Source organism: Hylobates moloch, unplaced genomic scaffold (genome assembly GCF_009828535.3).
Source record: "Hylobates moloch isolate HMO894 unplaced genomic scaffold, HMol_V3 SCAFFOLD_20, whole genome shotgun sequence".
Lineage (NCBI taxonomy): Eukaryota > Metazoa > Chordata > Mammalia > Primates > Hylobatidae > Hylobates > Hylobates moloch.
The window spans coordinates 307115-334113 of record NW_026652295.1 but is presented as its reverse complement, the minus strand read 5'-3'; the positions used below and the strand labels follow the sequence as shown (position 1 = coordinate 334113).

Sequence of the window (26999 nt, the reverse complement as noted above, 5' to 3'; positions counted from 1 at the left end):
GTGGCCGGAGTGCAGAGAGAAAAGAAGCGAAATTCTGAACGAGGAAGACCACAGAGATCTTACCAGTTTCCCAGACACAGACGGTGGGCTCTAGGCCCTTTGCCCTTTCTCCGTTCCTGTCCAGTACTATTCTTTAACCATTGAAGGATGTCACAAAATAAATATAGCAACCAAACATACAACAAATTATTTTAAATTGAAGTATAAATTTTTTTATGTTTAGTTTTTGTGGGTTCATAGTAGGTGTGTACACTTAGGGGTTACAAGAGATATTTTGATACAGGCTTGCAAATGCATAATACCACATCAGGGTAAATGGGGCAAAGATGTTTTTTACAACATAAAATTCTTTCATATGAGCATCCTGCATATATTGGCAGGTCAAACTTGTAATAACTAAGCACTTTGGGGTCTTACGTATACTGGAGATATATACGTGTTCTACTTGGAGCACCATATTCCTTGAGCACCTCTGCCGTGTGCCTAGTGGCATCCTCCATGTAGTAGGATCTCAATAAATTGATGTTACTTGAATGAATGAGAACTTTTAGCCATTCCCTTAGAATGAACAATTTCAGCCCAATCGGTAATAAAAATAAAAGTACTTGCTCCTGTATTTAATTCAGTGATTAGCTTTTTGGAGAGAGATAATCAATGATTTATTTTTATATTAAAGTTTTTGTTACCAAAAATTATAATCACTGCACTGGGAGGCTATGGTGGCAGCTCACAGAGCTCCGCGTCACTCCCGCCCTTTCCGATGCATCCAGTTGAATGCTGCCTCTTTGAACCTCACTGGCCTGATGTGTGGTTTGACTAGCGGCACCATTTCCTGTCCACCCAGGACCACACATTTTTCCCTTCTCTTTTTCCAACATTACCAGTTATTTGTATAAAGCAGTTATTTCGTTTTTTTGTGTGAGGGGAAAGAAGGCAATTATTTCCTTTTTCTCATTCAAAAAGATAAAATCTCCTAGAAATACAAAAGTTCGTTCTTGTCCAAGGTTACGTCTTTGAGCTGTTATATTATCCATGGGAAACCTGTGGTCAACCCAAAATAGGAAGCTTGTTTTTTTTTTTCAAATTTTCTATCCACAGAAATATGGTTCTTTTGGTTCAAAGGGTCCTGTGCCTTTATTCTTCCCATTCATAGCTTTGTCTTCAGAATTGCATTGAGCAGTTTACACTTAACCTCTTTTACGGGGTGTCTTATTAGTAATGCTTAGGCGGCGGGGTGGGGGGGAGTTCTTGCCAGGAAGTGTTTATGCTGTCGGGGTCCCAGTGGGAGTTGAGTTCACAGCAGGCTGTCACTGAGCATGTGACACTGCCTGGCTTCACTCTAAGTATAATTTTCTGCTTTTTAGTCAGCACTCTGACCCCACTCTTTTCTTTTACATTGAGGAATTTCAAAAGTTAAAAACTGCCCTCGCATTTCCAGTCACCCTTGCACTGTAGCACATCGTTAGAGCCCCAAATCCTGACACTTGTTCTTGCGGGAGTGTCGATAGGACCCCGGTTCTCACTGAGGGCAGAGGCTGTGAATTTTTTATTCTGTTCCTTAGAGCATCAAACATAGAAGCCCACTATTGTGCTTTGATTTGCAGTAAGTATGTATGTTCCCTGTGTGTCCACATGAGCTGGTCCTCCATGGCGTGCGGCTTAGAGACTCTAGACCTGAGCATGTCGGTCTCAGCCCCTGGGTGGGGCTGCCCAGAGGGTGTGAGCAGCGCAGGCCAGGCCCCAGTGCTCCGACAGCAGCGGGAGCAGTGGGGGGACACCTGGGGGTGTGGCTTTCCTCCTGCTGGAAGAAAGCTGCTCTGGTCTCCAGCACAAGTTCGTTTATTTCACTTTCACTTACAACAGGCCCTGTCTGTTCTTCTCCCCTCCTCCCCGATAGGACTTCTTACCTTGCAATTATCCTTTTTCTCAGGAAGAATCCATTAATTTCTGGATTATATTGAATTACTCTTCACTCAGCCATCTCAGCAAAATAGACTTAATAAGCACAGTTTTTCTTTTGAGGAGCCAATTTCATATATATATAGAGAGAGAGATATATAGATCTATATATGCCTCTATATATATATCTTTATCTATATATCTGTATATCGATATATCTATGTATGCCCTTGATATTGATCTATATATGAAATTGGCTCCTCAAAAGAAAAACTGTGTGCTTATTTGTATACCATAGTATGTGACAGAATCAAAACCTAGTTCTATATTTAGAATATGCAAATGCCTGTTCAAAAGGTTGATTATAGTTCTTGATCTCTATCTCAACCTTCCCAACTAGCCAGTAGCGTGGATGAGACTCTGGGAGAATATTTTCCTTAATGTTGTTACTGGGACCATCCATGCTTTTACAGTGCAGCATTTTCCCTGTTCTATAGAGAAGATGGTCTCAGTGTGTGCAGCTCTAGAAGGCATCTGGAATCTCCCACTCCAAGGGAAAGGAATTGTTTTGGAAACACAATAAAACGGTATTTTGTTTTTATGGGGTTTTTTTTCCTGCAAAATGATGATAATGAAAGCTCTTAGTGGACCCTGTGAATGCCAGGACCTATGACATGCATCCCTTTCATCCTCACTGCAGCCCCCCAAGGGTGGGACAATTATTATTCTCCTGTGACAGATGAGAAAACTGAGGCTCACAGCCTTCTTGCCAAAAGTCACAGCTAGCAGCTGTCAAAACTGGGGTTTGGTCCCCAATAGTCAGACCTCAGACCCCACATTCTTAAATCCCGTGTGTTTCTGCTTTTGAGCAAAGTGAGGCTCATTCAACCTGTACCTAAAATCTGATAATTTTATTTTGTCCAGCCTTTAACTTGCTTACAGAATCAAATTCAGTGTGCTTTTATAAGCAGTTTCTCCTAAAACTTAGGATGAAAATGGTCCTTCTGCTCAATAACTTCACTTTCACCTTTGGCAGTAAGATGCTATAATTGATATTTAATGTGCATTTTATAAGCATTGTTAAACACCCTCTGTTTTACCATATGTTTTACAGTGTGTATATATGTTTTACAGTATATATAGATAAATATCTATGTATATTGTGTGTGTGTATGCATGAAGAAATTGAAGAACATTCTTAAATTTTCATTTTGAGGCTGACTGAGCGCTAGTTATAGGGAGCATAAACAGTGACAGAAATGAAAAACAATAAAAGAAAACTACTCATTTTTTTTCTTTTTGACCTGTATGGAAATACTCCTTTCACCATTTGATTCTCAAAAGGAAATAGTGGTGGTGTTACTTTCTGTTTCTCCTCAGAAAACTCTTAAGGCATGGGGTACAGCCTGCCAGCAGAGGAGGGGAGCTTGTGTGATTATTAATGCCTTCTTTCTCTCCTTTATTTCAATTTCAGGTGTCAGAAACTATTTAAAAGAAGCACTGGTGAATATAATTGCCGTGCATGCAGAGGTAAGGTATCATTAGATGTTCCTAAGAGATACGGATAGCCAAAAAAAAGAAAAGAAAAGAAAATGCAAATTTGATTATTTTTATGGTGGTCTTTTTTTCCCTCAGAATGTATCTTGGGTATAAATAAGATGCAGCTCAGCTCTTGCTTGCGCCGTCTCTCTCTCTCTCTCTCTCTCTCTCTCTCGGCGTGTGTGTGTGTGTGTGTGTGTGTGTGTGTGTGTGTGTGTGTGTGTAACTGAGTCTTTTTCTGAAGTTGTATGTTTTCTTTCATAGTTACAGCTAAATTCATTAATATTTGAAAGGTGAAGGTAGATTGCAAGGATGTTTATCCTTTAAAGAATAGTAAATCCCTTATCCTGGAAAATGCATTAACCTCTTTTTAGCCAGTGTACAAATAAGCACTGGTATCTGATTCCTGTAGTGGTGGCTGGGATTCCAGAAAGGCAGACACTGCTTAGAAGGAGACTCGGGGCAGGCCGACACAGGAACAGATGCGTGGTTTCCTGTCCGTGGTTGACTTAGGGTCATGCAGTCAGTATTGCTGCTTCTGGGCCATGTGAAAACTTGCTGTCACTTGACACGCTTTCATCCTAAGCTTTGTGTTAACATCCTCAGTGAACCTCCTGGTTAGGAAGACTCTTCTGAGGAACACTGAAAGAAGAGACCAGGGCTGCCACCATGATCTGTGACTGCCTGTTTTCATTCAGTCATTTCAGGATTCGTTACTCACTGCTTTGCCAACACTTTGAGAGTGGCTGTGGCTCACAGACTAATGGGGGACCAGATAAAGTGGGGCAGATCAAAGAGGCTGCCATTCAATCGTTTCCACTGTTGCTGGGTGCCTCTTAGGCGATAAGCATCCAAGAAGGGTGTTTGTAGGTTTATTCCGCCTGCTGCATCCAAAAGTATCTGAGGCCATCAAGGTAAACTGAAAAAACATGGTTAATTAAGAGTGAAACCCAAATATGACCAGAGAAAACAAAGGTAACACTACCTAGTTCCTAAATTTGGCTAGAAGTTTGAAGCACCAAGAGCAGAAAGAAAACTATAGAATGTTACAGTTTCCAGTTCTTATGAAAGGGAAACATAAAAATTCATCTCTAACAATAGAGTTTTTATATGATTTAACTCAGGCAGGAAGTCACCAGATCTTTTTATAATGAGCAATATTTTTAATTGTGATCTTATAAAAAATATAAAAATTGTTTTTGTTACGTTAGCATCCTATAACATTTGAGCCCAAAGTGCAAATTTAGGTGCTTGTTGCAAGCATTTCTTCGGTAGGTGGGCAGAACTGTGAGATCTGTGGGAATTGTAGTGATGGTGCTGATTCCTAGTGAGGCAGCTTTTATTAATGTCCATTATCAATTGCCATGGGATTATAATGACTGAAAGTAGAATTTCATTCATAGTATTTACTATTTGCTACATAATCTTAAATTGCCAAAAATTTCCTTGGACACTCAAGTTATGTTTGGGTTCATCCAAATATTTAATGCTAAACCTCAATCTGAAAAAAGGAAAAGCTTAAAAAGAAAATATGATTTACTTTCATTTATGAATCAGGAGAGTCAGATGTTTCAGTAAATCTCCAAAGACAGTAACTCTCAGTTTGAAGGTCTGAAACTTTAAGGTTTGAAAATAATGTAAGTCAAATAAAAGGAAACACATATTTAGTGCAGTATGTGTAAAATTGTGGGGGGGGGCTTGTCCAATACAGAATGGGGTACCCCATATGAAGTGGTGTTTGTCAGAGTTTAAGGAGAGTCTGACACGGTATTTTTTTTAATTGTGGTAAAATATTGACCCAGTATGTTTTTATTTCTGTAATTTCTTCTTTAGAGATGTTTCTTTCCAGTGAAAGGGGCAAGAGGAAAAAGAAGTGTTCAAAACAGTTTTTATTTTGTCAACATCAGTAATGCCTTTCAAAAGTATATTTACCAATATTGTATTTTTAAGAGAATTTTTGTTGTTAATCAGTCAATAGAATTTAAATATGTCTGTGTCTTCCTTTCATTTATAATTTTGGCCTTTTAAAAATGACTTAGAAGTCCTATTGATTTTCTTTTGTTTTGAATGTTACTTTGTCTTTAACAAATTCAAGTCAAAAAGCCCCACAAAGCACCATGTCTTCCTATTTCAAACCAGGTGTTCACTATTTCCAAAGAACTGGTCCCTCGGGTACTGTCCAAGGTGATAGAAGCAGTTTCTGAAGAGCTCAGTCGACTGATGCAGTGTGTCTCATCCTTCAGCAAAAATGGAGCTTTACAGGTGACAAAATCATTCAATTTCATATTGAACTTCTGTTGTTATTTAAAGCATATAAAATGTTTTTAGTCATCAATCTTATGATATGGATCTACTGATTGAAGAAGTTCATATTCTTTCTTGCATAAGCCATACCCACGAAGCATTGTCTACAAGTTTCAGAGTTTCTGTTTCTTTACAGTAGAGCAAGACCTTAAAGACTTCTGCCAAATTATCTGAATGAGAATCCTTCAAAAGTTTTGTGATTTTTATTTTTATTTTCCAACTATCTTCATGACATTCCGTTCCACAGGAAATTTTTAACAACTTGCTTTTGATAAGTCTTTTGAAAGCATTCAGTGCAGTTTGCATAGAAACAACAAGTAACTGTCTCTTTTGTTTAAATTACATAATTATAACTGCCATAAACACCAGTTGACTTTGACATGCACATAACCAGCTGGTAGTTGCTGAGGCGTGCGTGCAGATGGAAGCGTGCACTTCTGCCCGGGAGCTCCTCATGTGATGGCTGGCAGCATGGTAATGAGTTTCAAAAAGCAGTGTCCTTCTTCTTCCAGTCATGGCTAAGGTAGCTCCTATCAGGCCAGCCCTCCACAGATAACTGTAAACTTAAATATCAAAAAATAAATTTTTTTTTTAAATTTTGAAAAAATCCCTGAAGACACCAGAGAACGACCATTGATGGGCAGATTCTAGAGGAAATGGCACCTGCGTGAATTTCTTATTTCTTATGGATTTTAACCTAAAGGCAGGTCCAGGAGTGCCTAAAACTCCAATACAAAACGTGCTTTCTGGCTCGAAAAACAGGCTTTGGAGCAGCCACAACTACAGGTAGGTGAGAGAGGTATCCCAGAGAGGAGTCTCTCCATATGCGTGGTCAGACTCCACTCCAACCAGCCCAGCTAAGGCTAGAAGAACTGAAATAAGAATTGGACTACTGCCCAAGAGCCAAGAGTTATTAGTTTGGGTCCAGATAAGTTAATTGCTTGCTAAAACAAACAAAAAATCAACAGTCCTTAGAGATATATTACAGAATCCAGAGTCTCCACAGCATAACATTCACAATGTCCGGGATACAAATTTAATTGAATTAAAATTTAATTGAAATGCACAAATAACCAGGAAACATGACTCATTCCTAATACAAAAAATGATCACCTGAAGCCACCCTTCAGATGACCCAGGTATTGGAATTAGCAGACAAGGATTTTAACACAGCTGCACCAGATGATGTGAAGGAAACTGCGCTCCTCATAAATCAGTAGGTGGGAAATCTCAGCGGAGAAATAGAAACCCTAAAACAGGAACTAAATGGAATTTCTGGAATGGAAAAACACAGTAGATGAATTTTTAAAAATCTACTAGATGGTAATAATAGAATTTTTAAAGTCAGTTAACTTGTAAACCAATAGAAATTATCCAGTGTGAACAATAGAAATTATCCAGTGTGAACAATAGAAATTATCTAGTATGAACAATAGAAATAAGGATAATTAGGGGAAAAAATAAGCGGAGCTCCCGACCCGTGGGACAATGTCACAATATCCAGCATGCACGTAATTAGATTTTCAAAAGTGCAAGAATGACCAGTCAGCCACATGAAAGGATGAACAACATCGTTAGTTAGCAGGGAAATGCAAATTAACACTACAATACAATGCCATTACACATCCATCAGGATAAAAATTAAAGACTTACTATACCAGATGTTGGCAAGAATGTGGTGGAACTAGAGCTCTCACACATCATTGAGGATGTGATATAGCAACTACTTTGGGAAAAGTTCTTGCACTTTCTTTTCAAACTAAACATACACATACGTACCCTATGACCCAGCTTTCGTATATGTTGTATAAATATGTTACAAAACATATTTATAAGAATGTTCAGGCTGGGCGCGGTGGCTCATGCCTGTAATCCCAGCACTTTGGGAGGCCGAGGCGGGCAGATCACGAGGTCAGGAGATCGAGACCATCTTGGCTAACACAGTGAAACCCCGCCTCTACTAAAAATACAAAAAATTAGCCGGGCGCGGTGGTTGGCGCCTGTAGTCCCAGCTACTCAGGAGGCTGAGACAGGAGAATGGCGTGAACCTGGGAGGTGGAGCTTGCAGTGAGCCCAGATAGCGCCACTGCAGTCTGGCCTGGGCGAAAGAGCAAGACTCCATGTCAAAAAAAAAAAAAAAAAAAAAGAATGTTCACCGTGGGTTCAAGAGGAGCCTGGGCAACATAGTAACACCTTGTCTCTAAAAAAAAAAAATTGTTTTAATTATCCAAGTGTGGTGCTGTGTGCCTGTGGTCCCAGCTGTTTGGGAGGCTAAGGTGGGAGGCTTGCTTGAGCCCAGGAGTCGAGGCTGCAGTGAACTGTGATCGTGCTACTGCATCCAGACTGGGCGACAGAGTGACACCCTTTCTCAAAAAAATAATTAAGAATGTTCGTAGTCACTTTATTCATAATCAAAAACTGAAAACCCAGGTGCCCATCAATACAGTAAATAAATATATTCATACAGTCAAATACTATTCCACATTAAAGAGAATAAATTACTGATACAGCACAGTGAATCCCAGGAGCATTATGCCGAATGAAGGAATCCTTACACAGACATATACTATATAGTTTTCATTTACATGAAGTTCTAGAACAGATAAAATTAACTGTGATGAAAAACTCAGAACAGTGGCTTCCTCTGGGAGGTGGGGGTTCCTAGGGTGGGGCCTTAGGGATCGTCACAGGGTGCTCGTTCTGTATTGTGATCTGAGTTTCCATCACAGGTGTATACATCAGTCAAAACTCATCAAATACCACACTTTGAGATTTGTCTGTTGTGTAGTATGTACATTCTAACTATAAAAAAAAAAAAAAAACTGGTGCAAATAGTCCACCGTAGTTAATGATATACACACTGAAGCGGATCAGAGCTACCGGACTGAGTGACAGATGGAAGCCATGTGGTCATGTGAGGCTGTGTTATTGGGAGAGCCTGTGAGTAAACAGGCATTCACTGTAAAGTTCTTTCAGAGCCTCCATACATTTGAAACTTTTTCAAAATAAAATACATATTTGGGGAAAAAAAAGAGCAGAGAGCACTTGTTAATTTGGTTAGGGGAAAATCTGTTACAGAAGCTTCTGCTGTATTTCCATTTGCCACCAGTTTTCTCTGAAAATTGATTTATCAGATCTTTGATATTATAGTTTAACTTGAAAGGTTGTGGTTATTATAATAGTTCCATCACAGGAGATGAGTAGTGTAAATTGTGTAATACTACAGATGAATTAACAGGCAGTTGCACTGGCTACTGTGGGCCTTGGCAGTCTTGGAATTTTAACAGGCATCTGTCCTCTCTACCCATTACCTCCGTAATCCATTTATCTGATGGCTAAACCACTCTCAACACCAGCAGGGAGAGGTTGGGAAGTGATCTCAGAATTAGCTGGAAAATTTTTTCACATACACATGTCCAGAAACTACTGGCCACCAAACTGTTCCAGCCTCCAGTTTTTGAGACCTCCTCGGGCCTGGACAGACATGTGTATTTTGAAAAAGGTCGTGACTCTAAACTCCCCGCTTCACTGTCCCACTGAGAATGACTTGAGAGCTTCCTTCCTTGGAGCCATAACTCTAAGAGGGATAGCAGGTTAACCTTTGATAGGCAATTAGGTGCCAAACTCCAGAACTGTCCTGAGAGCTTGGTGAAAAGGGGAGTGACAGTTTGGTGATTTTGGCAGATCTTTTAGCACGATGTTTTCTGGATTACAATTTTGTAGATATTATATAGCTAGCCACAGTTTTGATAATTGGCATAACTTACAGTTTAATTAAAACACGATATCTATCACCTTGGTTGAATAAAATTTCTACCAGAAGATTGGTTTTGTAGTAATTTAATCTTTCTCCTAAAATGGTCAGCTGAAAGTTCTACCTTTTTTCCTGGTAGGTCTGTTTTTACCTATACTAGAATATAAACAAAATAGAGACAGAAATTGTCATACTTTCTAGCATTTGTAACTTTCTAGTTATATACTGTTTTTCAGGCTTCTAAGGGACTGAAAAAATGAAACCAAACAATTGCCTTCCAAACAGAAAAAGGTCACTGAATATCCTGTGTCATATATATCTGCTTTTATCTAGATGGCTTACAGAATTTCTAATAAACTGTGAAGAGCTGTGTCTTTTGCCATTGTTTTATGTTTTGTCCACTCCTTGAGAATAAGGGATATTTCTTTTAAATGTTCTCCTGTGTGTCCCACTCACTGTGGGCACCTACTTCAGAAAATCAAGTTATCATCATCAGTGGGTCTGCTGGAGTTCCCAGGAAACTGGCTTGTATGTCAGATCACTTCTTCATGCTCACGTAGAAGTGAAAGCTTAACTTTTTTCTTTAAACTTTTATGAAATATTTCATATAGCATACGATCTGTCTAAAATAGAAAAAGAATATACAATTCAGTGATTTTTAGTATATTCAGAGAGCTGTCCAGTCATCACCATAATCAATTTTAGAACATTTCATCCCAAAAGAAACGCCTGACCCATTAAGTCTAATCATCTGCCTCCCAAACAACCCTTTCCCCCTACAGACAACCACCAGTTGGGTTTCTATCTCTGATTTGTGTACTCTGAAAATTTCATATAAACAGAAACATGAAAATATTGACCCTTTGTGACTGGCTTCTTTCATGTGGCGTAATGTTTCAGGGTTCATCCATTTTGTGACATGTGCCAGTGCCTTGCTTCTTTTTACATATGAATAATATTCCACTTTAAATATGCCACATTTTATTTATCCATTCATCAGTTGATGGGCATTTTTTTTCCCCACCTTTGATTAATATGCAGAATGCTTCTGTGAACACTCCTGTACAAGTTCTTGTGTGGACATGTTTTCATGTCTCGTGCATGCATACCAAGGAGCGGAATTGCTAGGTCATATGGTTACTCTATGCTTAATCTTCTGAGGAACTGCCAGACTGTTCTCCAAAGTGGCAGACATTCCTACCAGCAATTTTTGAGGGTTCCAATTTCTCTACATTCTCACCAGTATTTGTTATTGTCTGTTTCTTATTGATTATAGCCATCCTAATGGGTGTGAAGTGATACCTCATTCTGTGGGTCATCTTTTCACATTCTGGATGCTGTCTTTTGTAGCACTGGATTTTTTAATTTTGACGAAGTACACTTTTATCTGTTTGTTGTTGTTTATACTTTTGGCATGATTTCTAAGAAGGGTTTCCTAGCCTAAGGTCATAAAGATTTACACTGGGTTTCTTCTGATAGTTTCATAATTTTATCTCTTACATTTAGATCTGTGATCTGTGTTAATTTTTGTGTTAAGGATTCAACTTCATTCTTCTGCATGTGGATATCCAGTTGCCCTAGCACCATTTGTTGAAGAGACTGTTCTTTCCCCACTGAGTGGTCTTGGCACCCTTGTTGAATAGCAGTTGATCATAAATATGAGGGTATACAATATTTAAATATATTTTAGCTTTGTAGTATGTTTGAAGTCAGAAAGTGTGAGGCCTCTAAATGTGTTACTCTTTTTTAAGATTGTTTTGGCTGTTCTGAGTGCCTTGCATTTCCTTATGAATTTTAGAATCAGCTTGCCAATTTCCATTAAGGAAAAAAAAACCAGCTGTGATTTTAATAGAGACTGCATTGAATCCATAGAGCATAGTTTAGTTTTTGAGATGAAGGCAGTGTGCCTGGAAGGGCATAGGTGTCAGGAAGCATGCCAAGCCACATCCTTACCTCTGTGGGGCACGGGCCCTTGGGCAGTGTTTCAAAGTGTCTTTCCTCTTACAAGACTAAAAGAAAAATTAGTGGTTAGAGAGTAAATACAGATGGCTGGAAAATCATGACACAGTTTGTACTTTTCATAGTGAGATATCTAGTTCCCTGCCCTCAGAAAGTCATCCTTGACTACAAGTTAATTTTCAGTCAACGAACATTTTGTGGTAGCAAATTTCTTCGGACTGTTTTAGAAACTCTACTCATGACTGGCAGTCACCATGGTGGTATTACGCCAACCCCGTCCTACGATGAGCAGGCTGGAGACCCCTCACCTCAGTACTTGTTTATATTTGATAATATAAATTTTCCTGTTGGCACTTTTTTTCTTTTTCAGGCGAGACTTGAAATCTGTGCTTTGAGGGACACTGTGGCTGTTTACCTGACACCCGAAAGCAAGTAAGTGGCAGTGTTTAGTTCTGAGTGCTCTGTTAAAGATAGTTGTCTTACTAGTCAGTTCTGTCCTCTGTAAAGATGACTGATTAGAGCACATGCTCATGAATTTGTGATGTGATAAAGTTTATATCAAGGCCACTTTGTAACACAATGTAAAGGAAAGGGGTTTAATATAATTGTTTTATTTACTACTGACAAATCTTAGTCTTATAATACAGCAGAGTATGACATACTTCTTAAAGCAGAAGAGGATTAAGAACTGAGTCTTAGTCTATTCATGGCAGACTCTGAAGGACAGCTCGAGTGCTGTAAATATCAGTATAAGAGGAAGCCTTGTGGTTTCTCTGCAAAATTTTGTAGTGGAAATTTGATGATAATTTTTAGCTGTTTTGAATGAAAGTCAGGATTTCCTACCATTGAAATATCAGGTGAAGTGAAGCAGAACTACTGTTTGCCTGTGCGAAATTGTTTACTACATGGGCAACATTACCTAGGAAATACTGGGTTATATTGTTGAGGTGCCTGAGAAGCCAAGTAGTATGCAAATGAAATGTTTGAGGACACTGTAATATGCTTACTCATTCATTTCCAGCATCTGATAACATGGCTTGCTATCATTCTGTCAGCTTTGCAACTGAAAAGACTTTTTCCATTTTTTCCTAACAAATGAAGTTGGCCTTTCCTTCCCGTCGGTCACAGCTCACCAGCAGCCATTTTTAGCGGGCCCCCATGTTCATTGTTTAGCCACACCTTTTCCCAGCCATCGTTTGTCTGCACAACATGCTAACAGGATGGAAAGCACCCAGCCCATGTTGGATGTGTGTGCACTTCATGTAAATGCCTACTCTTTCTTCCTGCTTAGTTTTACAGAGTATAAAGTACTCATCTACAGAGGAAGATTAAGATATTCTAGGCAAGCTTTTGAGGGGGTTAAATGAGAAAATGTGCCAAATCACTTTTTAATTTTCAATACCCTGCCAATAATACGTAGTATGTTTATCATTATCTTCATACTGTCAAAACAATTCCATCACATTTCTTTCAATCAAAAAGAGGTTCATAAGAAACAAGCTGATGGTGGAGGTAGCGGCAGTGCCTTCCACACCAGGAAAGAGCCCGCTGAATGTGGGAAGGGACCTGAGTGCACCAAGCCACCTGTCCCACACCCCACCGTGCCCTCCCGGGAGCAGCTGGAGATGCCCAGCACCAGGTTTTATGACTCTGTTGGAACTTTTCAGTCTTTCTGTCTGTTGCTGTGACACTTGCCCCTGATTTGAGGAATATTGCTCAGAAACGTATTTCCTGGTAGATTGAGGAGGATGTTTTTACAATATAAAAGCAACGACCCCCTAAAGTCAAGAATAATTACATTTATTTCTTCACCTTAACCAATCATAAGAGATAAGTTAAGAACTGTTCCTTTGTGAATGGTACAGGTTATTACCAGACAGTATCCCCTATGATGCTTTTCATTTGGTTTGGTAATTTTTCTAATACTTTCTCCTTGTAAAAGCTAAATATCCCAAAGTTATCTTTTTAAAATTCCTTTTACCTTCTTCATGTAAAGAAATTATGTTGAATTTTTAAAGCATCTGTATAGCTCTCCATTTTTCTACAAGTTTTAAGTAGACTGTATTTAATTATTACAAGACATTGGCTGTAGATCAGGCCCTGTGCATGCCAAATACTGTAAACACCCCACTGTGTGTCATCTTTCAAAAGGTCATCCCCATTTCTTAGAGTAACTGGTAAGAAAGCAAAGAAACTATCTCCAGTGGTTTTGAAAAGACTCCTTTTAAATTATACATGTTCACATTAAGCTGTCGTCTATCACAGGTAGCATCCTTTCAAAGATCTGTTTTTCCTTTAGCTTTTCAAGTTGCGTTTCATTTCCTATTTGAGTTTTTCTGACCCTGCTGCTACAAAGCCTCCACCTGGTAGCTACACCTTCGCTTTTACTTTTACTTTTTCTGTTGTTTTTCACTTTTACTTTTTCTCGTATTTCCTTGCTTCACTGGCTTTTATTGGCTTCTCAATAATTAAGGGATGCTTAAGAATTTGTCAGCAGTTCTCCTATGCAAGGCTTCAACTTCAGTGTGGCTGTTTGTGTTCCAGGTCAAGTTTTAAGCAGGCTTTGGAAGCCCTGCCCCAGCTTTCCAGTGGAGCAGATAAAAAGTAAGTCAGTCCTGTGTGCTGTTCTGTGCTCAACAAGGTTCTGTTACCTAAAGTACTTTTTAAAAAGTAATAATGATTTGGATTCTAGGAAGAGCAGAATCCAAATAATCAGAATAAGCCAGATGTACCTACTTAATAGCGTTAGTAGGTTACATCTCATCACCTGTAACTTGCATGTCTTCCGAGTGACAGAATAAGGTAAGACCTTTCTTCTGGGTTTAGGAAAATTTAAAAGTTGGCTCTCGTTTCAAGTGACTGGTACAGTAAAGGTCTTAAGAAAGCTACCTATGACTTACTCAGTAAACTATTAGTAGCATACGTAAGAAGTAATGGAAAAAGCATAGTACAACGCAGGAGTCAGTGATTTTGAGTAACTCAGGAGTATTTATTTTGTGTTCTATAAAATATAAAATGTTAAGAGTAGATGTGCACATATGGCATAATAAAGTTTCATATATACATATGTATTTCATTAGACCACACTGATGATCTCAACCTGAATTTAAACTTTACTACTCATAGAACAGGAAACAGACCTAAGGGAAAATCTAGGCCAGGTAAATTTTAAAAATGCCCAGGCTTCCCCCAGCGGAGGCAGTCTTCATTCCTTCACCACCCCCTCTGCACGTGGCTGCCGGACCCATAGACAGGCACATGTGGTGCACTGACTGTGAAATGCTGGCACCGTGAATGCAGTGCAGACTCAGTGCAGCGCAGAGAGCACATGGGCTGGGCGATGGGAAGCTGTCACATGGCATCAACGCACAGAGCGGGCAGCAGACCAGCCCTTCCACCATCAGTCCCCCCCCACCACGCACGTCCCACTTGGGCGCATGGCGGCTGTGCAGACAGGGCCTGCACTGTCAGCCCTTTCTTCCATTTTCCTGCTGCTGCTTTCTCACTAGCTTCCAGCCTTTATTTGAATTGGTTCCAAACCCTGTTCATTTCTTTAAAACAATCACTGCTACGTTTCATATGTGGAACAGGGCTCAAAGGTAGTGCGTCATAGTGTGTCAAGAACAATACCCTGAAATAGCCCCAGGTCAAGACTATATTTTAGGTTTGCTGTGGGGATAGTATTCTAATATTGAACATTGTTAAACCGTGAAATAATCTCTTGACCTCAGTACTGTTAAACCCAGTTCTTGGTTGCTTCATCCAAACCAGGAAAACTCTAAAATCCTTTCTAGCTTTAAAATTAGATGACTAGGGCCAGGCGCAGTGGCTCACGCCTGTAATCCCAGCACTTTGGGAGGGTGAGGTGGCGGATCACGACTTCAGGAAATCAAGACCATCCTGGCCAACATGGTAAAACCCCGTCTCTACTAAAAATACAAAAATTAGCCAGGCGTGGTGGCGGGCACCTGTAGTTGCAGCTACTCAGGAGGCTGAGGCAGGAGAATTGCTTGAACCTGGGAGGTGAAGGTGGCAGTGAGCTGAAATCACACCACTGCACTCCAGCCTGGGTGACAAGGGCAAAACTCCATCCCAAAAAAAAAAAAAAAAAAAAAGAAAAAAAAAAAGAAAATTTAGATGACTCTCGGATCAGTTGGGGAAACAGATTGAGGTATCAGGTAGCAAAGCGACTTGCCTAGTGGAATTAGCCGTAACCCTGCTTCCCCTGGTGGTTAACTCACTGCTTTCGCTCCTCACTGTCTAATATCTGTTAAACATAAAATGCAAAATGGGAGGAAGGGAAAGTCAGCAGTGGCTGCTGGGGGATGGGGTTAGGGAAGAGGCTGACTAGAGGGGCAGCAGGGGAGAGGGTGCAGCCATGCCACGTGCTGTAGCCTGTTACACTCCGGTATGGCTTTGCCAACGTTCATAGAACCATCTAACAAAAAGTGAATTTGAAGGTGTGTAAATTATTTTAGAGTTGAATTTCTAAAAAAGAATAGGCCCAAACATCAGTCTGTATTAGGGAGGAATCTAATTAATCTTGGGAGGGGATAGAAAGGGGACGTTTCTATACAAACATAAATACGTGTATCAGTATATCCTATTTGACCAACTTCTTTGATTGATGTGTTTCTTTTGCTGAGTTAAGGATCCATAGATAGAACCTTTCAGCTGCCTTCTCAACACAGCAAGCACAGGCAGAGCCGGGCACTGGCTCCCCTGGTGTTTTCTTGTGTTGCTAGGGCCACCCCATCTGTCAGGCTGTAAGACAAGTGTCTCCTTCCTGCAGGTTACTGGAAGAGCTCCTGAACAAGTTTAAGAGTAGCATGCACTTGCAGCTCACCTGTTTCCAAGCAGCTTCTTCAACCATGATGAAAACATAAGTATCTGCCAAGTCCAGGAAAATAACAAGTAATAAGACTGTTCACTTTCTAAGTACCCTAAAGGTATTTGGTGTATTAAACACTGAGTTTGCCATTTTTCTCCCTCTGACTTCGAAAAGTGTTGGTATACATTTCAACTAAAATGACCTCATTTGAAATGCCCAAGAAGTATTTGTTTTGCCATTCTTACTAGATCAGATCCTGTATGACTTTAAAATACATTTTGCATCTCAGCAGAAGGTTGAGTGCTGCGGGAAGAGCTGCTTCTGCAGGGAGTGTTCTGGAATGGCATGGCACATATTGAAGCATTTCTCAGTGTCCCGTTCACGGAAGCGCAGGCAGCTCCCACGACACACGGAGAGCCTGATGGATAAGAGGAGATTTGGAAAGTTACATGTAGACATCTTTGGAGCTCTTACTGTCCTAAACTGTACAGCTGTGCTTAAAACCCTTATTTCGTATAAATGGCCTTAATTTTTCTAATTCAAGCAAGTTTTTGGAAAAATTTGTGGTCTCCATTAAAATACGTATTACTACTGGGGTAGATTATTTGTGGTCCAGGTGTCTGATTTAACTTTGCATTTTGCTATCTGATTTTTATTTTTCACAGGACTGAGCACTAGCTTTCATTCTCACTCACTCTTAATTTGATGTGTGTCACTTCCCATCCATGCGTTGCAGTCTGAGGCCCTGTGTGTTATCTGTGATGGAGTGTGAACGTGTTATGGGTACTGTGTTACACTCACAGGTGTTGGCGGGACGGTCGCAGGCTTCAGGGTCCCCTAAAGGAAAGGCCAGGCTCCGCGTGGACAGCCAACTCCCTGCCCACCGCTGCCCGCTCCTTCAGCAGGTGACTTTGTCTCTGCCACTTCTCACCTGCTGAAGGACCTTGTTCAGTAGCTGGAAGAATGTTGCTGTCACACAGTCTCTTCTCTCAAACTTCAGGATGCTCCTTGGTCACCAGGCAGTGGGAGCTGTAGACCAGCCGCGTGCAGTTGCCCCACATTCACTGCTGACTGGCTTTACTGGAATAGGTTCAGGTCACCGTGACTTCTCTCACAGTCAGCTGCCCATCCAACTCCATCATACCGTTGCATCTGAAAACTGAGGAATTCTCTCTTTGTAGTCGGCTTGTCAGGGTTTTCAAATTTTTCTATGGTTATTTTAAAAATCCCTTTTTTTAAATGCTAAAATTAATGTCCTCATTAATGTTTTAGAGCACAGTGTAGCCATGTACAGTTTCCATTATTTAAAATAAATGTGTTGGTTCATTTGGTGTATGGGGGACATCATAGTAACTGGAAATGAAAGTTTAATCTTTTACAAATGTGCTTGATAAAGCTGTTAAGAATTGTCTTTCCTAAGTATGTTAACTGTTGTATCTAACTCAACTGTGAGCTAAATTTAAAAACTGCAATCATGAATGTTTGTGTTATTTTAAATATCTAGTACAGCACATTCAGCCAATAAAGAATCTGCCTTTAATGTAAGTTGTGATTTGCTTGACATTTTTCCCTAAGTGTCTTTATTGGAACATTTTCATTTGCTATATAACTTTTTATATTTCTACTGTTAACACTCAAAATACTTACATTCTGGTTAACCCTGTATCGGTAAAGCACATTGTCAGAAACCATCTGTCAGGTTCTAATTCTGTTTGCTGGGGACTTACCATGTGCGAGGCACACCATGAAGTGCCCTGTTTAATCCTCACAACAGCCTATGATACATGTGGGCTAGCTGACCGCCATGTCCATTTAGCAGAGGAAGGAGTCAGGGCTTAGAGAGGTTGGTGACTTCTCTCAGACTGCAAGGCGGTAAGTAGCAGGACTCAGGTTCACACTCTGGCTCCGTATGTCCTTGACGTCACCACTGCTCAGCTCTTCCTTCCAGCGGAACAGGCTGACGTCCGTCCACCCAGGTCACAGCTCAGAGAAAGTTCATCAATTCCAGAGGCTAATAAACAGTAGCAACACGGAAACCGGTAGTGCTTTTATGGCTCAGAGTGGAAGGTAAAGGCCTAAAAACCCCATACCCAAGTGAGGGAGTTCAAGGGCTACTATTGCAACAAGTCAGGGGGACTTCTTGGAAGAAAGGGGGATTTCAAGAGCCACTCGAGTTACAGGACCCTGGTTTAGTGGGTAAGAGGAGATGGATGAATATAAGTTAGATGAAAGCTGAGAGATAAACCAGGACCTGGAGCAAGTTAACGAGGCAGTTGAGAAAACAAATTAGGGAGGTTCAAGGTACTTTAACGCTCTGGTGGCATTTTGTCTTTAGCACATCCATGTTCTTTGTGGGTCAGCATGGCTTCATGTGAGTTGGCTAAGTTGGCCTCACTTGAAATGGTAAAGAGCTATTAGAAGTCACTTGGTTTTTTACTAAGACTTTCTATATCAGTGTACCACGAAAGTGGCATGTTCTAGAAATGATTGGGGCATTGCAAAACAAGCATCATTGCCTTAGGCCCAGCACACTGACTCATTCTCCTGTCTCTGTCATCTTTGCATATAGATTTTGTTAAAGGAAAGAAATAGAAAAGATTGTATTTTTATTCTGGATTTGGTACAAGGTGGTGGTGTGTATTTCTGTTTTGATCACGTGCTATGGGATATTCTGCTATTAGTTTCATAAGAGTGTTGTGTAATATGTTTTCAGAAAAGTTACAAATTTTAACTAGTTTTTAAATCAAGATTAGGTTTCTAAAATAAAGTCATATTTTATGTAATATTCATAAAATAACTATGCATAGACTAAACTTGCATACATTTTTGTCACTAAACATTTATCTGTTGGTTCTATTGTAAAGATTTTCATATAGATTTGTGAACTGCTCTGAAAGATATATTTACTATATCACTCCTCAATTAGAGTAGCAGCCATAATTATTTTAGCTTTGCTTTAAACACAGTTGCATATTACTCTGTACTAGGGCTATTATGCTTTCTGTATGCTGATCTCATCTCATTTCTGCTCCTGCACAGGAGGATTTATTACACTGAGGTTTATTACATGTATTACTGGAAAGCCTTTTTGTACCTGGCCCGGTTAGAAATACGTAACAATAAACATCTTACGGACAAGACCTGGGTCTTTGGGTAACTTGTTTGCAGTTTGGCTAATGAAAGGCAGTAGGGTATCAGAGTGTCTTTCTCCCGTCTCGGCACAGAAGATCCTCGACAAAGTGGGCAGTTAAGCTTGTCTGGTGCCTTCAACTGTGTTTTACCATGACTGGAACCCACTGGTTTTGTTCTTGTGGTCACTGTTGATATTTTCATGGTTATCATTATTATCGCTTCACATGTTTAAAAAAAGATTCTTGTACCACCTTCCTACAAACCCTCTAGCCAGACACAAATCCCTGAGAACCAAGACCACTGCCTGAATTCTAACTGCCAAGGAAGGCCCCAAAAGAACTCATCATAGAGTAAGAGGAAAACCTGAAAAGAATGGGGTCATGGGGTCACAGAAATCAAGGGAAGGGCAAGTATTATAATAAGAATAAAGAGATTGTCAGCAAGGTCAAATGGTGCAGATGTCAAAAGGGTAAGTACTGAGAAATGGTCGCTAAACTTACCATTTAGAAAACCAGAAATGACCAAGCAGAGTGGTAACGAAGGAATCAGAGAAACATAATACTGTGAACCCATTCTCTTAACTCACAAGAACTAACCTCCTCCTTAAAGATCACAGTATCCTGGCCTCAAGGACAAAAGTAAAACTATTTTTTAAAGATCTATTCTCTGCTTCCTTTCTTATTAAATTATCTTCCCTGGGTGCCTGATCAATTCTTGCTGCCCCTGCTTCTTTGCCTATTGGACTGTCTTATAAAATATTTATACCCAGCCCTCTCTTTTCTCCTGCTTGCTAAGTTTTTCTACCTAGACAATACAGGCTCCTGAAACCAGGCCTCACCTGGGTGGATACAGATTTCTGACGACCTAGGAATTGTTTTCTGTTCTGCCATTCTTCCTGTCCCTTGCTCTCAACTGACCTCAAAGCCCTTCCGTGAGCTGTGTGAAGGAGTTCCATGAGCTGCAGCTTCAGCCGTCAGGGAGCCTTGGTGTAGAACTGCAGTGCTAGCCCAGGAGCTGGGACCAAATAGCCCCTTAGGAAATATCGTTGAGTGCCATTGATGAAATAATGTTAGCAAATGTGTCCGATTATTTTTTAATCAAATATATAAAGTCAAATGGCTCCACAGAGCTGATTATGAAGATGATCAGTCCCTCTGCATCTCCCTCCTCCTCTGCCTGCTTCCTAAAGCCATCCACTTTCCATTCTCCTAGCCTGTCTTAGTCTTTTGGTATTTACCTTGTGGTCCCTTACCTTCACAGGTTTGTATTGCCACTTCTTGATTCTGTGGCTTTGAGCTCTATGGGCTTCCTACAATAGAATGAAAATTCAGCTCTCTCCTCTTTCATCCCCTCTACCACATACTCCCTTAACCCGTCTTCTCAGTGTGTTCCTTCTGATTAGACCAGCATCCAGTGCTCACATTATGAGGCCTGTGTAGATGCCATTCAGTTCTAAGCTGGCCACAGCCTATGTTCTTTTCTTACTGTATTTTTATGTATTGTAACCATTTTCACTCATCTCAAAATGTCCTCCTTCCAAGTTCAAATGTCCTTGCAGTATATTCAAACATAGATATGTTACCAAGTTTCTCTTCTTGAACAACTACCTTACAGATTTCTAGCCTGTCCTAGTCTAGGCTGGATGCCCGCTGGGTTAACCTCATACTTGGCATCTCCTTTTGTAATCACCAACCTGGAAGTTCCCTTTGCCTGGATTGATCAGCCACTTCTGTACCCCGCGTCTTTTTCTCTTCTGGTTTGCTCCCTCACATGGTGAAACTCACCCTGTAGTGGCTTCCTGAGAAAACAGTATATTGGAGGTAAATATTTTGAGACTTTGAATATCTGCAGAAAATCTTTACTGATAGCTTCTTGAGTATAGGATTCTAGGTTGGAAATCATTTTTCCTCAGAATTCGGAGGCTTTTGTGCTGTTGTCCTCCAGTGTCTCTTCACCTGCTTCTCTCTGTAGAATCATCTTTTCTTAGTTTTTTGAAAGCTCTTAATGTTGTTCTGGGTGTGATGCCCTGTTGTTCCTGGTGGTGAGTCTAAAATCTGTCAATTCTGGGAAGTTTTCTTGAACTATTTTTTTGAATCCTCTGTGCCTCTCTGCTCCAAGAAACCAAAAGACTGTATCCAGGAAATTGCAGCTACTGGAGAGAGAAGGGGGATTTTAGAAAAGAAAAAGCCAGAGAAGAAATCCTTGAATTCTGTCAAAATCGCATCCTGGTGTGGGTCTTTAAAACACGTAACATAAAAATGGCTTCCAAAAGAGCTCTGGTCATCCTAGCTAAAGGAACAGAGGAGACAGTCATCCCTGTAGATGTCACGAGGTGAGCTGGGATTGAGGTCACCGTTGCAGGTCTGGCTGGGAAAGACCCAGTACAGTGTAGCCACGATATTGTCATTTCTCCTGATGCCAGTCTTGAAGATGCAAAAAAGGAAGGACCGTATGACACGGTGGTTCTACCAGGAGGTAATCTGGATTCACAGAATTTATCTGAGTCTGCTGCCGTGAAGCAGATACTGAAGGAGCAGGAAAACCTGAAGGGCCTGGTAGCCACCATCTGTGCAGGTCCCACTGCTCTTTTGGCTCATGACACAGGTTTTTGAAAGTAAAGTTACACCTGTTACACCTTTGAAAGTTTACTTTCAAAGTTACACCTGCTTGCTAAAGACAAAACGATGAATGGAGATCATTACACCTACTCTGAGAATCGTGGAAAAGGGTGACCTGATTCTTACCAGCTGGGGGCCTGGGACCAGCTTCGAGTTAGCACTTGTGATTGTTGAAGCCCTGAGCAGCAAGGAGGTGGTGGCTCAAGCGAAAACTCCACTCGTTCTTAAAGACTAAAGCAGCAAAATGTGATGATCACCACTTAGATTCTGCTAGGAACTATTCTGTGTTCGCTTTAAACCAAACAGTAGGTTAATGTGTTCAGAAACTGCTGTCATTACTGCTTTTGCGAAGTATAGTTGTAAAGTCACAACTACACAGATTTCTCAACCTACAAATTCTGTCTATACATTTCTGAGCCTTGTTCACAGAACAGGGCATTTAGTAAACTAAAAAAAAAAAAAAATTGCTGGCTGTCCCCTGAACACTTGCATATGAAGCCAAGTCAGGCTGAAGACAAAGATTTTAACTGAGATTAAAGCTACCACTCAAGAAACACTCGAGAAAACTGGGTTTGCAGTTCAAGTCCAAGCCAGATAAGTACCTGCTAAATCAAAAGAACAGGATCCAGTTCATCCACAATTTATTCTTCATAATGTCAAGGATAAAAATCCAAAATTACCTGACATATGAAGAACAAGGAAGATGGAACATTTTCAAGAGAATAGAAAATCAACTGAGTCCAACCCTGAGATTATCTAAACATTGGAATTATCAAAGGTTTTAATGCACTTTATCCACAATGAAGTAAAATAAGTTAGCAGCAATTTAATAGGAGATAGGAGATATCAGCAGAGACATAGAAACAATTTTTAAAATGAAAAATTTAGCACCAAAAAATACAATTTCTGAAATAAAGCAAAAATACTGACTGGGCTTAAATAGCACAGTGATGATAACTGAGGAAAGAGTAAAGGAACTTGAAGATAGACCAGGGGATATTATCCAATATGAATAATAGGGAAATGTTTGGGGAAGTTTTATAGAGACCTGTTCAGTATAACAAATGGTCTTAACACATGGATAACTGTGGTCCTAGAAGGCAAGCAGAGAGAGAATCAGGCAGGAAAAAATATTTCAAGAAATAATGGCTATTTCCCAAATTTATGGCAGATGCAAATTTACAGATTCATGATGCTCAGCAAACAGCAAAAAAGATAAAGACAAAAAATGCCACACTGCCACGAACTGTTAAAGCCAAAGCTAAAAAACAGATCTAGTCAGCAGCAGTTGAACAACTCCTGCTACATATAGGAGAACAACATTGGACTCAACTTCTGGGTTAACATCAGAATTACGGAGGCCAGAGAGAGTGAAATAGGCATCTTTAAAGTGATAGAAGAAAAAAGCTGTCAAATCCAGACTTCTTCACTTCTAAGTGAAGATATTCTTTCAGCTAAATAGACATTTTTAGATAAAACTAAGACAACTTGTTGTCAGCAGACCTGCACTATAAGAAATGTTAAACGAAGTTCTTCAAACGGAAAGGAAATGGTATCTGATGGAAGTGCATATCCTCAGAAAGCAGTGAAGAACATTAGAGATGGTAAACAGCTGGGTAAATACAGAATTCTTTCTTTTTGCTTTTTCTGAAAGGTTTTATAATATATATGACTGCGAGCTCCAGCGGCACAATGGGTTAGCGCAAGGTACTTATATATAACTGTTTATAAAGTAGTATAGCATTGTCCTGTGGGTTTATAGCCTATATAGATGTAAAATAAGGGGGTGGGGAATGGACCTATATTGGTGCAAGATTTCTACATTTTACATGAAGTGGAAATATATTACATGTAAAGGGACTGTGAAAAGTTAAGGATATATGTCGTAGTCCCCAGAACAATCACTGAAACAATGTAGAGGCGTATAGCTAAAAAGCCAATAAGAAAATTATAATTGCGTTTTTAAAATAGTCGTGTAACTATAAAAAGGCATAAAAGGAAGAACAGAGAACAGATAGAAAATAACAGAATGATATGTCCAGACACAACCATAGCAATAATTTCATTAAACATTAATGGATTAAGTATTTCAATTAAAAGGCAGAGGTTGTCAGAATGAATAAAGAAGCATGGCCCAACTATATGCTGTATACAAGAGATGAACTTTATGTTTTAAAATGGCACAGATAGGTTGAAAGGAACTGGATGGAAAAAAAATACACTATGCAAAGAGTAAGCATAAAGAAGGCTGGAGTTGCTATATCAATATAAGGTAATGAAGATTTTAAGATACAACATAACAGAAGGACTTTTCATAAGTATAAAATGGTCACTCAGAAAGATATAACAATCATGTATGTATCTAGTAACAAAGCATGAAGATCATTAAAATACGTAAGACAAAATTGACAGGATTAAAGGAAAAATAGGCAGTATCATTCTCAGATTGGAAGTTTTAAGCTCCTCTTAGCAGCTGATTGAACTAGATGAAGAAAATAATCAGACATAGAAGATATGAATAATGATTGATATGCTGTGTCATGAAACAAATCTCAAAGAAAATTAAAATTTTCAAATTATGCGGTTTGTTCTCTGACCACAGTGGAATTAAACTGAAAATCAATAACAATAAAATATCAAGAAAAGCCCCAAATATTTGGAAGTTAAACAGTGCACTTCCAAATACCCCAGGAATCAAAGAGGAAAACACCAGAGAAATTAGAAAATATTTGAACTGAATGAAAAGTTAAACATATCAAAATTTGAGGGATGCAACTATAGGGTTCTTAGAGGAAAAGATTTGTAAAAAATTTCATGCTTACGTTAGAAAAGAAAACAGATCTACATTCAGTGATCTAAGGTTCCATCTTAAGCTATTAACAAAGAAGAACAAATTCAACCCCAACCCCAACCCCAAGTTAGTAGAATGAAGGAAATCATAAAGGGCAGAAGTCAAGGAAATAGAAAAATGCATAAGCAATAGAGAAAATGAGATCAAAAGACAGTGGGCTGGTTTCTCCTTTCAGTTGTCATCAGCTCTGTGCAGTGCTGTCAAAGTCACGTGGTCTTTGGCTGCATCTGTTTCCTTGCGTGTAGTAAGGGTGGTTGGACTTCAATGATACACAAAGTGCTCTAAATTGGTGCTTGTAGAAGCAGAAGAGGAGTAATAGTGGAATTTTTTAAAATAAGCCTGTTCTGGCCATTGCTCAGTAAATATGCTGAGCATATGAGTACATGAAGCCTTAAAGGCTATGATCACTTCTCCAACTATTTATTTTCACAATCTGTAACATCGATTAATTTGCTTTGTTTTAATGCTTGAGGAATAGATACCATGGGCATAGATACAACTCACAGAAAGTGTTGTTCTGCATCAAGCAGGAGTTTCAGACTGCAAACCAGAAGTTAGCGGTCCCAAGCTTGTTATCTGACTTTCTCCTGAGGCCTCTGGATAATCATTGTCCTCGTTCTGTGGATCTATTTCCCCATGAGTTGTCTGCTTTTTTTGCTTTTGGTTTTTTGTTTTTTTTTTTTTTTTTTACAAACCCTTGCTCTGTCACCCAGGCTGGAGTGCAGTGGCACAACCTCGCCTCACTGCAACCTCTGCTTCCTGAGTTCAAGCAATTCTCCTGCCTCAGCCTCCCAAGTAGCTGGGATTACAGGCATGTGCTACCACGCCCGGCTAATTTTTGTATTTTTAGTAGAGACGGGGTTTCACCATGTTGTCCAGGCTGGTCTCGAACTCCTGACCTCGTGATCCACCCGCCTCAGCCTCCCAAAGTGCTGGAATTACAGGCAGGAGCCACTGTGCCCAGCCATCTGCATTATTTTTAAGACTTAATCAGACACTCAGCAAAGCCAAATTGTTTCCTGATGCAAACAAGTTCTGATAAGACTGCCATGAGGGCCCATCCTTGATTTACCCCTTAGCTGTCTTTACATCAGTTTTCTTTCTTAAAGTTACTTGGATTCTTAAAGTGACAGTTGAGAATACGGTTTTAAAGGTTCAGGAGGAAGCACGACACTAAAACCCTACACTTTAAAGGGAGTAAAGAAGCCCCCTGTTCCTTGTAGGTTGTGCTGGACATAATGTTACTTAGATGCTCTCCAGACCAGTTCTGGAGACTCGGCACACTCTGCTGCACCCAACAGCCATCACGGGGTCTGCTGTTGGCTTGTGGCCATCACGCTGTAGGACTAGCTCTTGAAGCTGTCAGGCCTCCTGGATCTAAGTCTCCTCCTGCCCATGAATTAGGAAGTTTGAATAGGAGGACAGGATGTGGTGAGCGTAATATCTGGAGGAAAAAGCAGACTGGAACCGAGACATCTCCAGTTTGCTGATATTTCACTCTTTTAGAACAAGCAGTGTTAACTTGCATTTTTGGCAGAAATACCAGAGAAGGGATGCTCATAACTTGAATTTAATCCCAAAAAACAAACACAATTGAGGCACATTCTACAAAATACCCGACCAATACTCTTCAGAATTATCAAGGTCACAGAAGACAGAGACTTGAGGAACTACCCCAGATTGGAGATGTGACAATTAAATGCAATGTGTGGTCCTGGAGTGGATCTTGAACCAGAGAAAGGACGTCAGTGAGCCAGCTGGTGAAATTTTCATAAGATCTGTAAATTAGCTCATAATATTGTATCAGTGTGAACTTCCTGCTTTTAATCATTGTGTTGTGGCTATTTGAGATATTAATACTTGGAGAAGCTGGGAGAGGAGAAGGAATATGGGAATTCTTCATTCTATTTTTGAAACATTTTTATGTCTGAAATTATTTTAAAATGAAAAATTGTGTTTTAATTTTTAAAAAAGAATAGATGTAGAATAGAAAACTTTTGAAGCAGTATATGTTGGTGAGGAATTAAAATAAAAAAATCAGTAGGAGTAACTAACATGGAAGGGGGATTTGTGAAGCACACAAAAAGGAAAGTGAATAGAAAATCCAAACTA

At 39.8% G+C, this 26999-nt stretch overlaps 1 protein-coding gene, 1 long non-coding RNA gene and 1 pseudogene across 4 annotated transcripts in view; 2 read left to right on the top strand and 1 right to left on the bottom strand.

Moving 5' to 3' along the window:
* Window positions 1–17831, top strand: part of EXOC2 (exocyst complex component 2) — a 192677-nt gene extending 174846 nt beyond the window's left edge. Inside the window, exons 24-29 of one of the 3 annotated variants that reach the window (XM_032141514.2) lie at window positions 3374–3429; window positions 5578–5700; window positions 11826–11887; window positions 14000–14059; window positions 16248–16369; window positions 16579–17831. In XM_032141514.2, the coding sequence (XP_031997405.1) occupies window positions 3374–3429; window positions 5578–5700; window positions 11826–11887; window positions 14000–14059; window positions 16248–16341 (395 nt within the window). In that variant the 3' untranslated portion in view covers window positions 16342–16369; window positions 16579–17831. The other 2 variants (XM_032141515.2, XM_032141511.2) reach the window with 2 other exon arrangements.
* Window positions 14425–26999, bottom strand: part of LOC131382166 (uncharacterized) — a 38372-nt gene continuing 25797 nt past the window's right edge. Inside the window, exons 2-4 of the long non-coding RNA XR_009211414.1 lie at window positions 18087–18297; window positions 17218–17438; window positions 14425–16704 (exon numbers count right to left, since the gene is read on the bottom strand). This is a non-coding gene — a long non-coding RNA (uncharacterized LOC131382166). The remainder of the gene's footprint in view (window positions 16705–17217; window positions 17439–18086; window positions 18298–26999) is intronic.
* On the top strand, window positions 21515–22271 carry LOC116460381 (Parkinson disease protein 7-like; annotated as a pseudogene).